Source organism: Dama dama, chromosome 21 (genome assembly GCF_033118175.1).
Source record: "Dama dama isolate Ldn47 chromosome 21, ASM3311817v1, whole genome shotgun sequence".
Taxonomy (NCBI): Eukaryota; Metazoa; Chordata; class Mammalia; order Artiodactyla; family Cervidae; genus Dama; species Dama dama.
The window spans coordinates 31,045,029-31,059,365 of NC_083701.1; the positions used below are offsets into that span (position 1 = coordinate 31,045,029).

Consider the following 14,337-nt stretch of genomic DNA (forward strand, 5'->3'; position numbering starts at 1 on the left):
TATAATTTACTGATTTGGTAGCAGAACATGACTTCTGTGTGGGTTAAGTGTGCTTTCTCCTGCTAAACTCTAGAATTGGGCAGATTTAACCACCTAAATGTGGCAAGACCTACTCTAGGTAGGCCTCCCTTGGTCCGTGGACATGCCTGAATAGAAGAAATCATTACTCCATGATGACAGCCCCAGAGGAAAGAGAAAGGGAGTGAGTTATATATGCACAGTTCTTCCTCCCAAACTGACCCATTGGATTAAATTGCTCATCCCTTTTAGGAGTTGAACAGAAAAAGGGAGTGGAGTAGGTCTAGAATGTTACAGTCTGTGTTAAAGTAGGAGGGTATAAATCTTCCCATTTAACAGGAGCTTTCAAATATTCCCCATTCTGTTTTTTCAGTTCAGTTCAGTTCAGTCACTCAGTCGTGTCTGGCTCTTTGCGACCCCATGAACTGCAGCACACCAGGCTTCCCTGTCCATCACCAACTCCCAGAGCTTACTCAGATTCATGTCCATCAAGTTGGTGATGCCATCCAACCATCTCATCCTGTGTTGTCCCTTTCTTCTCCTGCCTTCAATCTTTTCTAGCATCAGGGTCTTTTCAAATAAGTCAGCTCTTCACATCAGGTGGCCATAGTGTTGGAGTTTCAGCTTCAGCATCAGTCCTTCCAATGAATATTCAGGACTGATTTTAGCCCTCGCTAAAGCAGAATATTCAGTTCTGCTTTTTAGCCCTTGGTAAATGTGATACTGTTTCAAACACAGAAATATAAAGGAAACACTGAAATACAGGAGCCTTATGATCTGACTTTGCTCACATAGGTCTTTTTTTTTTTTTTTTAATTTTTTTATTAGTTGGAGGCTAATTACTTCACAACATTTCAGTGGGTTTTGTCATACATTGATATGAATCAGCCATGGATTTACACGTCTTCCCCATCCCAATCCCCGCTCCCACCTCCCTCTCCACCCGATTCCTCTCGAAACATCCCACCCTCGCCTTCTCCCAGAGAGTTCAAAAGTCTGTTCTGTATTTCTGTGTCTCTTTTTCTGTTTTGCATAAAGGAAAAAAATGAGGAATTTACTTGCAACCCACAGGCAATCTATGTGGTACACAGGGTGTGCATCCTTTTATTATGTTTCTTGGGTAGAAATGATAGACCAGAGTGACCTCCAATCATAATTTATTATCATTGTAATAATTTGAATGTGGCATCATTAAAAGAACTGCAATTTGATATTTTAGATTAATGGAATTAGATGTCTGTATACCGTTTGCTTGTTTTAAAGCCCTTTTTAATATGTGTATTAATATTTACTTTCAGTTCCTTCAGGAGTTAGTGACAATTTCAGGTGTCTCCTCTCTCTGACTTCCAGCTCATGCTGGAAGTTTACAGCAATACTTGCCAACATCTTTGCATCACAGATTGTTCCTCCTGGGACTTACAATTTGCTCAAGCTATGTTTGCTGATGAGTCTAGTACAGACAAGTGACCGTAACAAGGAACTGGAAAATTGCTTGGATATTTTAATTGTAACAAGTGATACTATACTCATAGACAGGTAAAATATATGCCATTACAAATTGATCACAGATTTGCATAAATCTTTTCCATAAAGATTATTATAAGGCAGATGTTTAGAATTTATCTGATATAAATTGCTCCCCACTAGCAAGTACTCTTTTTAAAAGGTTTACTTAAATGTTCAAAAAGTTAGGAATGAACTTCATATATTAATATAGTATGTGCAATTATAAGGCAAAAACAAATTTATATAATAAAATTTAAATTAAAAAATAAAAGTCCAATTAGCTCTAACTTAATTGGACAGATGATGTTTTGCTAAAATTAAGATTAAATCATAATGTAACTATAGTGCTAACTGCCACATATTGCACCAATTTAATCTTCCACTATTGAGCATGAGAATATTTGTTTAACAGTCTCACCAATACTGGGTATTATTAGACTTTTTAAATTTGGCCCTCTGAAGGGTGGAAACTGGTATTTTATTTTAATTTTCATTTCTTTAACTAGAAGTAAGCTTTAGCATCATTTAGAATTTATTAAACACTTTTTATTATTTTTCTATGAACACTGTGACCATTTTCCATTTTTAAATTAATCTGCTTATTTCTTGTTGATTTGTAATATCTCTATAAATTAGAGCCCTTGTCTCTCTTTATGTTTGTCATTAACCTTTTCCTGTAGTATTTGGGGCTGTATGAGAGATTTGGTGTTTTGTTTTTTAGTTAAGATTTGCATAAATAAAGTGAAGCAATAAGATCTTAAGTATGCAATTTGATGAATCTTGACAGATACGTGTGTTCCTATAGCCATCACCTCAATAAGATATGAAACATTTCCATTGTCCATCACTTTGGAAAGTTCCTTTATTCTATCAGTTAATTCCTATTTCCACAGCTGATTTCTGTCACCATAGGTTAATTTTCCTGTTCTTGATTTTTGTGTAAATAGAATCACACAGTGCATCCTCTTTAGGATCTAATCTCTTTTGTTTAGCATGTTTTTGAGATTGGCCCTGTTGTGTGTGTGTGTCAGAAGTTCACTTGTTTTTATTGATGAGTCGTGTTCCATTATATAAATGTACCAGAATTTGTTTCTCCATTTCTCTAGTGATGGACATTTGGGTTTTGCATGTTTTGACTATATAAATAAAGCTGCAATAAACATCTCTTGTACAAGTCTTTTTGTAGACTTGTGTTTACATTATCTTGAATAAATATCTAGGAGTGGAATTGCTGTGTCATAAGTTAGGTGTATGTAACTTTATAAGAAACTGCCAAACAGTTTTTCAAAGTGGTTGTGCAATTTTACATTCTAGCCAACGAGGTAAGGTTCCAGATGTTTCTCTCCTCACCAAAATCCAGTTGTCAGTCTTTCTCAATTTAGCCATGCTAGTGTGTATGAAATGGTATCTCATTACATTTCTAAGTTGCATTTCCCTGATGACTACTGATTTGAACTCTTCTTCATGTGCTTACTCATCTTATTTTATGAAGTGTCAAGTTGTTTGCTCACTTTTAAATGGAGTTCTGAATGCACATCCATTGTCATATATGTATCACGAAACTTTTCTCCGAGGTACAAAAATAGTTTGTATTTTTTTCTTAAAGATATATTTGATGAGCAGACCTTTTAGTTTTGATTGTTATTTTCTTTTATGTTTAGTGTTTTCTGGTTTCTGTTTAATAAGTCTCTGCCTATCTTAAGGTCATAAAGATATTATTCTATGTCTTCTTCTAGGAGCATATAGCTTTAACTTTTAAAATAGGTCTGTTATCTATTCCAAGTCAGTTTCTGTATATACCTTGTATATATGCGAGGTAGGAGTCAAGATTAATGTTTTTCCTATGCATTTATCAAACTTTTCCATACTATTTGTTGAAAAAAATTTTCCTTTCCCCATTGAATTGCTGTGGTACCAGTACTAAAAATCTGTTAAACTGGTTATATGGTTATAAATTTAGGTATACAGTTTAACTGGGCATACATCTATTCGAACTTTCTTTTGTGCTGTTTTGACTTATTTGTCTATGATTTTGCCTCACATTCTTGATTGTTGTAGCTCTATATTAAGTTTTGAATCAGGTAGTGCAACTTTATTCTTCATTTTTAAGATTTGTTTTTACTATTTTAGGTGCTTTGCATTTTCTTAAAAAGTTTAGAATCCGTATGTTACTACCAACCTCCATCACACCAAAAAAGCCTTTAAGGATTTTGATTGGAACTGCTTTTAACTTATAAATCAGTTTTGGGGAGAATTTACATCTTAACAATGTTCAGTCTTCCAATCCATGAATATGGTATATGTCTCCATTTATTTAAATCTTAATTTCTTTAAGCAAATTGCAAAGGTCACACACATAATTTGTTGATTCCTAAGTGGTATTTTTGATGCTGTTAAACTGGAGACCCAGTTTCCCCCTCAGTCAGTCTGTCCCATCAGAAAGCTTCCATAAGTCCCTTATCCTTCTCCATCAGAGGGCAGACAGACTGAAAACCACAATCACAGAAAACTAACCAATCTAATCACATGGACCACAGCCTTGTCTCACTCAATGAAACTATGAGCCATGCCTTGTAGGGCCACCCAAGATAGACAGGTCATGGTGGAGAGTTCTGACAAAATGTGGTCCACTGGAGAAGGGAATGGCAAACCACTTCAGTATTCTTGCTTTGAGAACCCCATGAATAGTACAAAAAGGCAAAAAGATAGGAAACTGAAAGATCAACTCCCCAGGTTGGTAGGTGCTCAGTATGCCACTGGAGATCAGTGGGTAAATAACTCCAAAAAGAATGAAGAGACAGAGAAAGTAAAAACAACACCCAGTTGTGGATGTGACTGGATGGAACGTCTGTTGCTATAAAGAACAATACTGCATAGGAACCTGGAATGTTAGGTCCACGAATCATGGAAGATTGGAAGTGGTCAAAGAGGAGATGGCAAGAGTGAACATCGACATTTTAGGAATCAGCAAACTAAAATGGACTGGAATGGGTGAATTTAACTCAGATAACTATTGTGCTCAAAAATCCCTTAGAAGAAATGGAGTAGCCATCATAGTCAACAAAAAAGTCCAAAATGCAGTACTTGGATGCAATCTCAAAAATGACAGAATCATCTCTGTTCGTTTCCAAGGCAAACCATTCAATATCACAGTAATCCAAGTCTATGCCCCAACCAGTAATGCTGAAGTAGTTGAAGTTGAATGGTTCTCTGAAGACCTACAAGACCTTTTAGAACTAACATCCAAAAAAGATATCCTTTTCAATATAGTGGACTGGAATGCAAACGTAGGAAGTCAAGAAACCCCTGGAATAACAGGCAAATTTGGCCTTGGAGTACAGAATGAAGCAGGGCAAAGGCTATTAGAGTTTTGCCAAGAGAACGCACTGGTCACAGCAAACACCCTCTCCCAACAACACAAGAGAAGACTCTACACATGGACATCACCAGATGGTCAACACCGAAATCAGATTGATTATATTCTTTGCAGCCAAAGATGGAGAAGCTCTATACAGTCAGCAAAAACAAGACCGGGAGCTGACTGTGGCTCAGATCATGAACTCCTTATTGCCAAATTCAGACTTAAATTGAAGAAAGTAGGGAAAACCATTAGACCATTCAGGTATGACCTAAATCATATCCCTTATGATTATACAGTGGAAGTGAGAAATAGATTTAAGGGACTAGATCTAATAGAGTGCCTGATGAACTATTGACAGAGGTTCATGACATTGTACAGGAGACAGGGAGCAAGACCAACCCCAAGAAAAAGAAATGCAAAAAATCAAAATGGCTGTCTGAGGAGGCCTTAAAATAGCTGTGGAAAGAAGAGATGTGAAAAGCAAAGGAGAAAAGGAAAGATATTCATTCCCATCTGAATGCAGAGTTCCAAAGAATAGCAAGGAGAGATAAGAAAGCCTTCCTCAAATCAACCTGCCTGACTTCAGGCTCTACTACAAAGCCACAGTCATCAAGACAGTATGGTACTGGCACAAAGACAGAAATATAGATCAATGGAACAAAATAGAAAGCCCAGAGATAAATCCATGTACCTACAGACACCTTATCTTCGACAAAGGAGGCAAGAATATACAATGGAAAAAAGACAACCTCTTTAACAAGTAGTGCTGGGAAAACTGGTCAACCACTTCTAAAAGAATGAAACTAGAACACTTTCTAACACCATACACAAAAATAAACTCAAAATGGACTAAAGATCTAAATGTAAGACCAGAAACTATAAAACTCCTAGAGGAGAATGTAGGCAAAACACTCTCTGACATAAATCACAGCAAGATCCTCTATGACCCACCTCCCAGAATATTAGAAATAAAAGCAAAAATAAACAAATGGGACCTAATGAAACTTAAAACCTTTTGCACAACAAAGGAAACTATAAGCAAGGTGAAAAGACAGACTTCAGAATGGGAGAAAATAATAGCAAATGAAGAAACAGACAAAGGATTAATCTCAAAAATATACAAGCAACTCCTGCAGCTCAATTCCAGAAAAATAAATGACCCAATCAAAAAATGGGCCAAAGAACTAAACAGACATTTCTCCAAAGAAGACATACAGATGGCTAACAAACACATGAAAAGATGCTCAACATCACTCATTATCAGAGAAATGCAAATCAAAACCACAATGAGGTACCATTACACGCCAGTCAGAATGGCTGCTATCCAAAAGTCTACAAGCAATTAATGCTGGAGAGGGTGTGGAGAAAAGGGAACCCTCTTACACTATTGGTGGGAATGCAAACTAGTACAGCCACTATGCAGAACAGTGTGGAGATTTCTTAAAAAACTGGAAATAGAACTGCCATATGACCCAGCAATCCCACTTCTGGGCATACACACCGAGGAAACCAGCTCTGAAAGAGACACGTGTACTCCAGTGTTCATCACAGCACTGTTTATAATAGCCAGGACATGGAAGCAACCTAGATGCCCATCAGCAGACGAATGGATAAAGAGGCTGTGTACATATACACTATGGAATATTACTCAGCCATTAAAAAGAATTCACTTGAATCAGTTCTAATGAGATGGATGACACTGGAGCCCATTATACAGAGTGAAGTAAGCCAGAAAGATAACTAACACATATATATGGAATTTTAAAAGATGGTAATGATAACCCTATATGCAAGACAGAAAAAGAGACACAGATGTACAGAACAGACTTTTGGACTCTGTGGGAGAAGGTGAGGGTGAGATGTTCTGAGAGAATAGCATTGAAACAAGTATACTATCAAGGGTGAAACAGATCACCAGCCCAGGTTGGATGCATGAGACAAGTGCTCAGGGCTGGTGCACTGGGAAGACCCAGAGGGATGGGATGGAAAGGGAGGAGGGAGGGGGGATCAAGATGGGGAATACATGTGAATCCATGGCTGATTCATGTCAATGTATGGCAAAAACCTCTACAATATTGTAAAGTAATTAGCCTCCAACTAATAAAAATAAATGGAAAAAAAAGAAAGCCTTCCTCAGTGATCAGTGCAAAGAAATAGAGGAAAACAATAGAACAGGAAAGACTAGAGATCTCTTCAAGAAAATTAAGATACCAAGGGAATATTTCATGCAAAGATGGGCTCAATAAAGGACAGAAATGGTATGGACCAAACAGAAGCAGAAGATATTAAGAAGAGGTGGCAAGAATACACTGAAGAACTGTACAAAAAAGATCTTCACGACCCAGATAATCACAATGGTGTGATCACTCACCTAGAGCCAGACATCCTGGAATGTGAAGTCAAGTGGGCCTTAGGAAGCATCACTGTGAAAAAAGCTAGTGGAGGTGATGAATTCCAGTTAAGCTATTTCAAATCCTATAAGATGATGCTGTGAAAGTGCTGCACTCCATATGCCAGCAAAATTTGGAAAACTCAGCAGTGGCCACAGGACTGGAAAAGGTCAGTTTTCATTCCAGTTCCAAAGAAAGGCAATGCCAAAGAATGCTCAAACTACCACACAATTGTACTCATCTCTCACACTGGTAAAGTAATGCTCAAAATTCTCCAAGCCAGGCTTCAGCAATACGTGAACTTGAAAAACTTCCTGATGTTCTAATTAGAAAAGGTGGAGGAACCAGAGATCAAATTACCAACATCTGCTGGATCATAGAAAAAGCAAGAGAGTTCCAGAAAAACTTCTATTTCTGCATTTTTGACTATGCTAAAGCCTTGGAGTGTGTGGATCACAATAAGCTATGGAAAATTCTGAAAGAGATAGGAGTACCAGACCATCTGACCTGTTTCTTGAGAAACCTGTATGCAGGTCAGGAAGCAACAGTTAGAACTGGACATGGAACAACAGACTGGTTCCAATTAGGAAAAGGAGTACGTCAAGGCTGTATGTTGTCACCCTGCTTATTTAACTTATATGCAGAGTACATCATGAGAAATGCTGGGCTGGAAGAAGCACAAGTTGGAATCAAGATTGCTAGGAGAAATATCAATAACCTCAGATATGCAGACGACACCACTCTTATGGCAGAGAGTGAAGAAGAACTAAAGAGCCTCTTGATGAAAGTGAGAGACGAGAGTGAAAAAGTTGGCTTAAAGCTCAACATGCAGAAAAATAAGATCATGGCATACGGTCCCATCACTTCATGGCAAATAGATGGGGAAACAGTGAAAACAGTGTCAGACTTTATTTTTTTGGGCTCCAAAATCACTGTAGATGGTGACGGCCGTCATGAAATTAAAAGATGCTTACTCCTTGGAAGAAAAGTTATGACCAACCTAGACAGCATTTTAAAAAGCAGAGACATTACTTTGTCAACAAAGGTCCATCTTGTCAAGGCTATGGTTTTTCCAGTAGTCATGTATGGATGTGAGAGTTGGACTGTAAAGAAAGCTGAGCACCAAATTGATGCTTTTGAACTGTGGTGTTGGAGAAGACTCTTGAGAATCCCTTGGATTGCAAGGAGATCAAACCAGTCCATCCAAAAGAAAATCAGTTCTGAATATTCACTGGAGGGACTGATGTTGAAGCTGAAACTCCAATACTTTGGCCACCTGATGGGAAGAACTAACTGACTTATTGGAAAAGACCCTGATGCTGGGAAGGATTGAAGGCGGGAGGAAAAGGGGATGACAAAGGATGAGATAGTTGGATGGCATCACTGACTCAATGGGCATGGTTTTGAGTAAACTCTGGGAGTTGGTAATAGACAGGGAGGCCTGGTGTGCTGCAGTCCATGGGGTCGCAAAGAGTCGGGCATGACTGAGTGACTTAACTGAACTGATGCTGTTAAAGTAGTAGTGCTTTGTTAATTTTATTTTTCAAGTATTTGCTTTGAATATATAGAGTTAGTGTTGATTTTTGTATTCGTGTCTTATACTCTGTGACCTTATACCAGTAGTTCAAAAACTTCCTCAGTTAATTCCAATGATTAGCCAGTTTGAGGCCCATTGTTCTATATAATTAGGTTCTCAGCCTGGCTACCTATTAGAATCATCTGTGAAAATTTTTTTTAAAATATTTATGCCTGTGGCTCACGCCCAAAGATTATAATTTATATTTTATGGAGGGCTTAGCATTGGAATTTTTTTTTTTTTTAGCATTGGAATTTTTTAAAGACCCCAAGCAATTTTTTTGTTAAAGTATCTTAGCATAATAACTTTTAGGCCCATCTGTGTTTTCACAAATGTCAAGATTTCATTGTTTTTATGGCTGAGTAATATTCCATTACATATATATATATATATATATACACATACCACATCTTCTTTATCCATTCATCTATTGATGGACACTTAGATTGTTTCTATATCTTGGCTATTATAAATAATGCTGCAGTGAACATGGAGGTGCATATATCTTTTCCAATTAATGTTTTTGTTTTCTTTGGATTAACGCCCAGAAGTGGAATTGCTGGATCATATGATAACTCTGTTGAGGAATTTCCACACTCTTCTCCATAAAAAGTTATATCAATATATATTGCTACCAACAGTGCATAAGGGGTCCCTTTATCCACATTCTTGCCAACAATTGGTTTTTGGGTTTGTGTATGCTTGATAACTGTCATTCTGATAGGTATGTTGTGATATCTCATTGTGTTTTTGATTTGCATTCCCCTGACGATTTTTTATGTTGACCATCTTTTCACATGACTGTTGGCTCCCCAGGTGATTTTAAAGTAAGCTAGGATTGAGAAGCCTTATAGACTTGCAAATTTTCCTTCTACATCTTACCCATTTTACATATCTTCAAATTAACACCCAAATTCCTTGGAATGACACATATTCTAGACATTTTATAGCATCTACCTGCCCATTCTTAAGAGATACTGCCTCACCCTCATTTGCACTGTATGTGTGTGTCTGGTCATCATAGCAGATCGCACCAGCAAGCTATGATTTCTGCAACAAGGATTTAAAAGCTAAGCTCAGCTAATCATACTCTTTTCTTATAATTTAAATTTGAGAAACGAAGAGGCTTGAGGCAATTGGCAAAGAGATTAGAAAACAAAAGGATGTATCAAGAGTTATGTTGATACATAGGTAGCAGGGGTAGTCATGATGGACTTTTTGCAAAACCTAAATGCAGAAGTTTTGAATAAATGAAAGCAGTTCATCAAAAGAGAAAATCTTGGTTCAAATGTCATCTCTCTACAGATTTTTCTGATTTTTTTCCCAGGAAGAAATATTTCTTTTATGGATGTCCTCACAGCATTATTTTAGTACTCATCATATCGTGTCTTAGTTTCTTGTTTTCATCTCTCTAGGGTGTGAGCTTTCCAAGTTAAGGACCAAATCCCATATGTGTTTTTATGCCTAGCACTAGTGCTCAATAAACATTAAATCAAATTAAATCTAATTGTATGGCTATTATACATTATGACTTCTGAAAATCAAATATTAAATAATAGTAATTAATGATTTATTTTTTCCCTTAGGCTTTTGAATTTTAGTATAAACCTTGTGCCCCGTGGTATACGTCATTCAGTCTCTACTGAAATTTTCCCTACTCTATCCAGGAATAAGTATGGAACTGGAGCAGTTAGCATTCAAGCTGGCAGTGCTTTGCTAGCCAAAGGTGGTATCTGCTTTATAGGAGACTTGGCTTCACACAAAAAAGATAAACTTGAACAGCTCCAGTCAGGTAAGCAATATTTTTTCAAATTAATTTTTACCTCTTTAACTTTTCCATCAGTGTCATGGAGTTGGGTGTGCTAAATCACTTCAGTCATGTCTGACTCTACGCAACCCAATGGACTGTAGCCCTCCAGGCTTCTCTGTCCACGGGGTTCTCCAGGCAAGAATACTGGAGTGGATTACCATGCCCTCCTTCAGGGGATCTTCCTGACCCAGTGATCGAACCCAGGCTTCCTGCATTGCAGGCCGATTCATTACTATCTGAACCACCAGGGAAGCGTAGGACTTACCTAACAATAGGGATTATATTGTACACATTTTAGAAATAGAGAAATTATATTAAATGACATTTATCATTTTACCTTGATAAATAAAAACAGGAATTTAATGTGTATATGCACTATTTAAGCCTTTGCTCTCAGTTGTAACACATCAATTTGTATTAGTTAGAGTTAGTCGCTCAGTCGTATCCAACTCTTTGTGACCCCATGGACTGTAGCCCACCAGGCTTTGTTCATGGAATTCACCAGGCAAGAATACTGGAGTGGGTTGCCTTCCCTTCAGATTTATTTCCTCTTCTTGTCTTATTACACTAGTTAGGACGTTCAAGATGATGTTGAAAAATAGTGGTGAAAAGGAACATCATGATCTTGTCTTGTTCCTGACCTTAATAGGAAAGTTTCAAGTTTCTCACCATTATGTATGATGTTAGCTCAAGGTTTTTTGATGAAGTTTTTTTTCAAGTTGAAGGAGTTCCTTTCTATTCCTAATCTAGTAAGAGTTTTTAAATAAAGGGTGTTGAATTTTACCAAATGCTTTTTCTGCATCTATTGACATGGTAATGTGATTTTTCTTCTGTAGCCTGTTGATATTATGGATTACATTAATTGACTTTCAAATGTTGAACTAGCTTTGCATACCTAACATAAATTCTACTTGGATGTGTTATATATTTATTTTTATACATCATTGGAATTAATTTGCTAATATATTGTTGAGAATTTTTGCCTATATATTCATAAGAGATATTGGTCTGTAGTTTTCTTGTTATATCTTTTGTCTGATTTTGGTATTAGGATAATGCTGCTTGAGCCAGATTTATAACTAACAAGGATATGGAGAGATAAATACTGGGCAAAGAAAAGTTAGGACCTTGTGTTCTTGGCATACCAGCAAGCATGTGTAGCAATACACAGGAGACATAGCATATTGCCTCTGCCTGCAAAAATAGACTCATACTCATATGTTCAACTGATTTTTGATCACAACATCAAAGCAAGAAAATGGGGAAAGTTTTTTCAACAAATGATGGTGGAACATCTGGAAAAGAATTAGTATTTGCTCGTACCTCACAACTATACACAATAATTAATTAAAGATGAATCATAAACCTATATATAAAAACTTAAATTATAAGGCTACTAGAAGAAAACATGAGAAATCTTTATGACTTAAGGGTGTGTTGTGTGCATGTTCAGTCATATCTGACTCTGTGACCCCATGGACTCTAGCCCGCCAAGCTCCTCTGTCCATGGGATTTTGCAGGCAAGAACACTGGCTGCTGCTACTGCTAAGTCGCTTCAGTCGTGTCCCAACTCTGTGCAACCCCACAGACGGCAGCCCACCAGGCTCCTCTATCCCTGGGATTCTCCAGGCAAAAATACTGGAGTGGGTTGCCATTTCCTTCTCCAACGCATGCATGCATGCTAAGTCGCTTCAGTCGTGTCCGACTCTAGTGTGACCCCATGGACAACAGCCCACCAGGCTCCTCTATCCACAGATTCTCTAGGCAAGAACACTGGAGTGGATTGCCATTTCCTTCTCCAGAGGATCTTCCCTACCCAGGGATTGAACCCTGATCTCCTGCATTGCAGGCAGATTCTTTACCATTTGTGCCACCAGGGTAGGCAAAGATTTTTTAGACGAAACCCAGAAAGCAATTAACAGAAAATAATTGATGAATTGGATTTCATCAAAACTAAAAAGTTATACACATCAAAAGGCCATTTAAAAAGTGAGAAGGCAAACAAAGGAAAAGAAAATAATTGCAATACACATATTTGACATAGGACATATACCTAGAGCACAGAAACAATTCCTACAAGTCAGTAATAAAACAAAATATATATGTGTTAGTCACTCAGTCATGTCCAACTCTTTGTGACCACATGGACTGTAGCCCACTAGGTTCCTCTGTCCATGGAATTCTCCAGGCAAGAATACTGGAGGGGGTTGCCATTCCCTTCTCCAGGGGATCTTAACAACCCAGGAATCGAACCTGAGTCTTCCACACTGCAGGCAGATTTTTTTACCCACTGAGCCACCAGGAACCTCCCACCCTCCACCCCCACAAAAGAAGCCCCAAAGAACCAGATGCAAAAGACCAGATTGTGTGTATTGTCTCACAATCTTTTCCTCTTTCATTCTTAACTTAGATGATCTGCTTTCTTTTTTTTTTTTCCACACAAAGAACATTGCTTAATTTCAGCTTCCTTTGTAACCTGCATGATACGACCAGTCTCCTTACCCCCTGCCCATTCATCCCGGTCCACAATTCCAGCTTCATGCTTTGGATTAATGGTTCTTATTGTCAGGGGATACAGAAACATTCAAATATTTTTCTTGCCTTGTTGTTTTTATGGCAAATCCTCTAATTTAGCCATATCCTGCAAAACCATCAAATTTTCCTGTATCTTTGCTATCCAAAATTTAGTTTGTAAAATTCACATTTTTTTTATTAATTTATAATTAATTTATAGCTATATTGACCAAAGTGAACTTAAGTAACAAATGGATAATGTCTCTTGACTTAGCTGTGGAAAGTAGAAGCATCACAGTCTACATCTCAGGAAAAAAGTTTGGGGATGATGTGGATCAACAAATGACTTTTCCAGTTCAGTGCAGTTTTTGGTCTTTTCTTGATATGGATTCACCTTCAAGGAGAAATATACAGAAAACCAATATGCTAATTGGTCAGATGGTAAAGTATATGTGTATTTTATTGTTAGAATGTTCTTCAAGGATTTAGTCATGGATTTTAGTCTCAATTTTTAATAACAATTTTATGTTTTATTTTTATTTCTGTGCTTACTTTCTATACTTACTCAGATCCTGGAACTAAATAATGACACAGTTGTTTGCAATTTTTTTGTTTCTTAGTCATACAAAGCAGGTATCTGCTCACTAAAAATTATTATTTGAGTAGGTAGTGGGGGAGGTTTTTTTGAATAATGTGTAAGAAAATACTCAATAAAGAGTATTTTAAAAAATTGGTTACCACAAAGATCCGATGATATTTGGGAATCACTTTAAATGAAGTATTATTTATAATTATTATTTAAATTATTAATATAATTATAGTGTTAATGACATTAAATTATGAAATTATAATTGTAATAATTATTTTATTTTGTTATTATTTAAAGTGTTTGTGAAAATGCCAGTGTTTAATATTTGCCTTCTATATTTTTGTTTGAGGTAGGATTGCAGTTTAATTCCAGCTAATCTTGTAGAGGCGTTTGCATTATTGATTAACTGCAATGAATCATCTCCTTGCCAGCCACTTCTTCCAACTGTGCAACATACTTTAAAGAAAGCCATTGATCCTGAAGGGCTGCTTTATTTAGCTTCTAAACAGTTCACAACTGAAGATTTTGAAAAGGTAAAGGTAGAAAAAATGAGTGACATGAATACTTGTGCTA

At 37.0% G+C, this 14,337-nt stretch overlaps 1 protein-coding gene across 1 annotated transcript in view; it reads left to right on the plus strand.

Moving 5' to 3' along the window:
• Positions 1–14,337, plus strand: part of MCMDC2 (minichromosome maintenance domain containing 2) — a 45,852-nt gene that overhangs the window by 10,919 nt on the left and 20,596 nt on the right. Inside the window, exons 9-12 of the mRNA XM_061123415.1 lie at positions 1,317–1,554; positions 10,438–10,643; positions 13,450–13,616; positions 14,118–14,297. Of these exons, the coding sequence (XP_060979398.1) occupies positions 1,317–1,554; positions 10,438–10,643; positions 13,450–13,616; positions 14,118–14,297 (791 nt within the window). The remainder of the gene's footprint in view (positions 1–1,316; positions 1,555–10,437; positions 10,644–13,449; positions 13,617–14,117; positions 14,298–14,337) is intronic.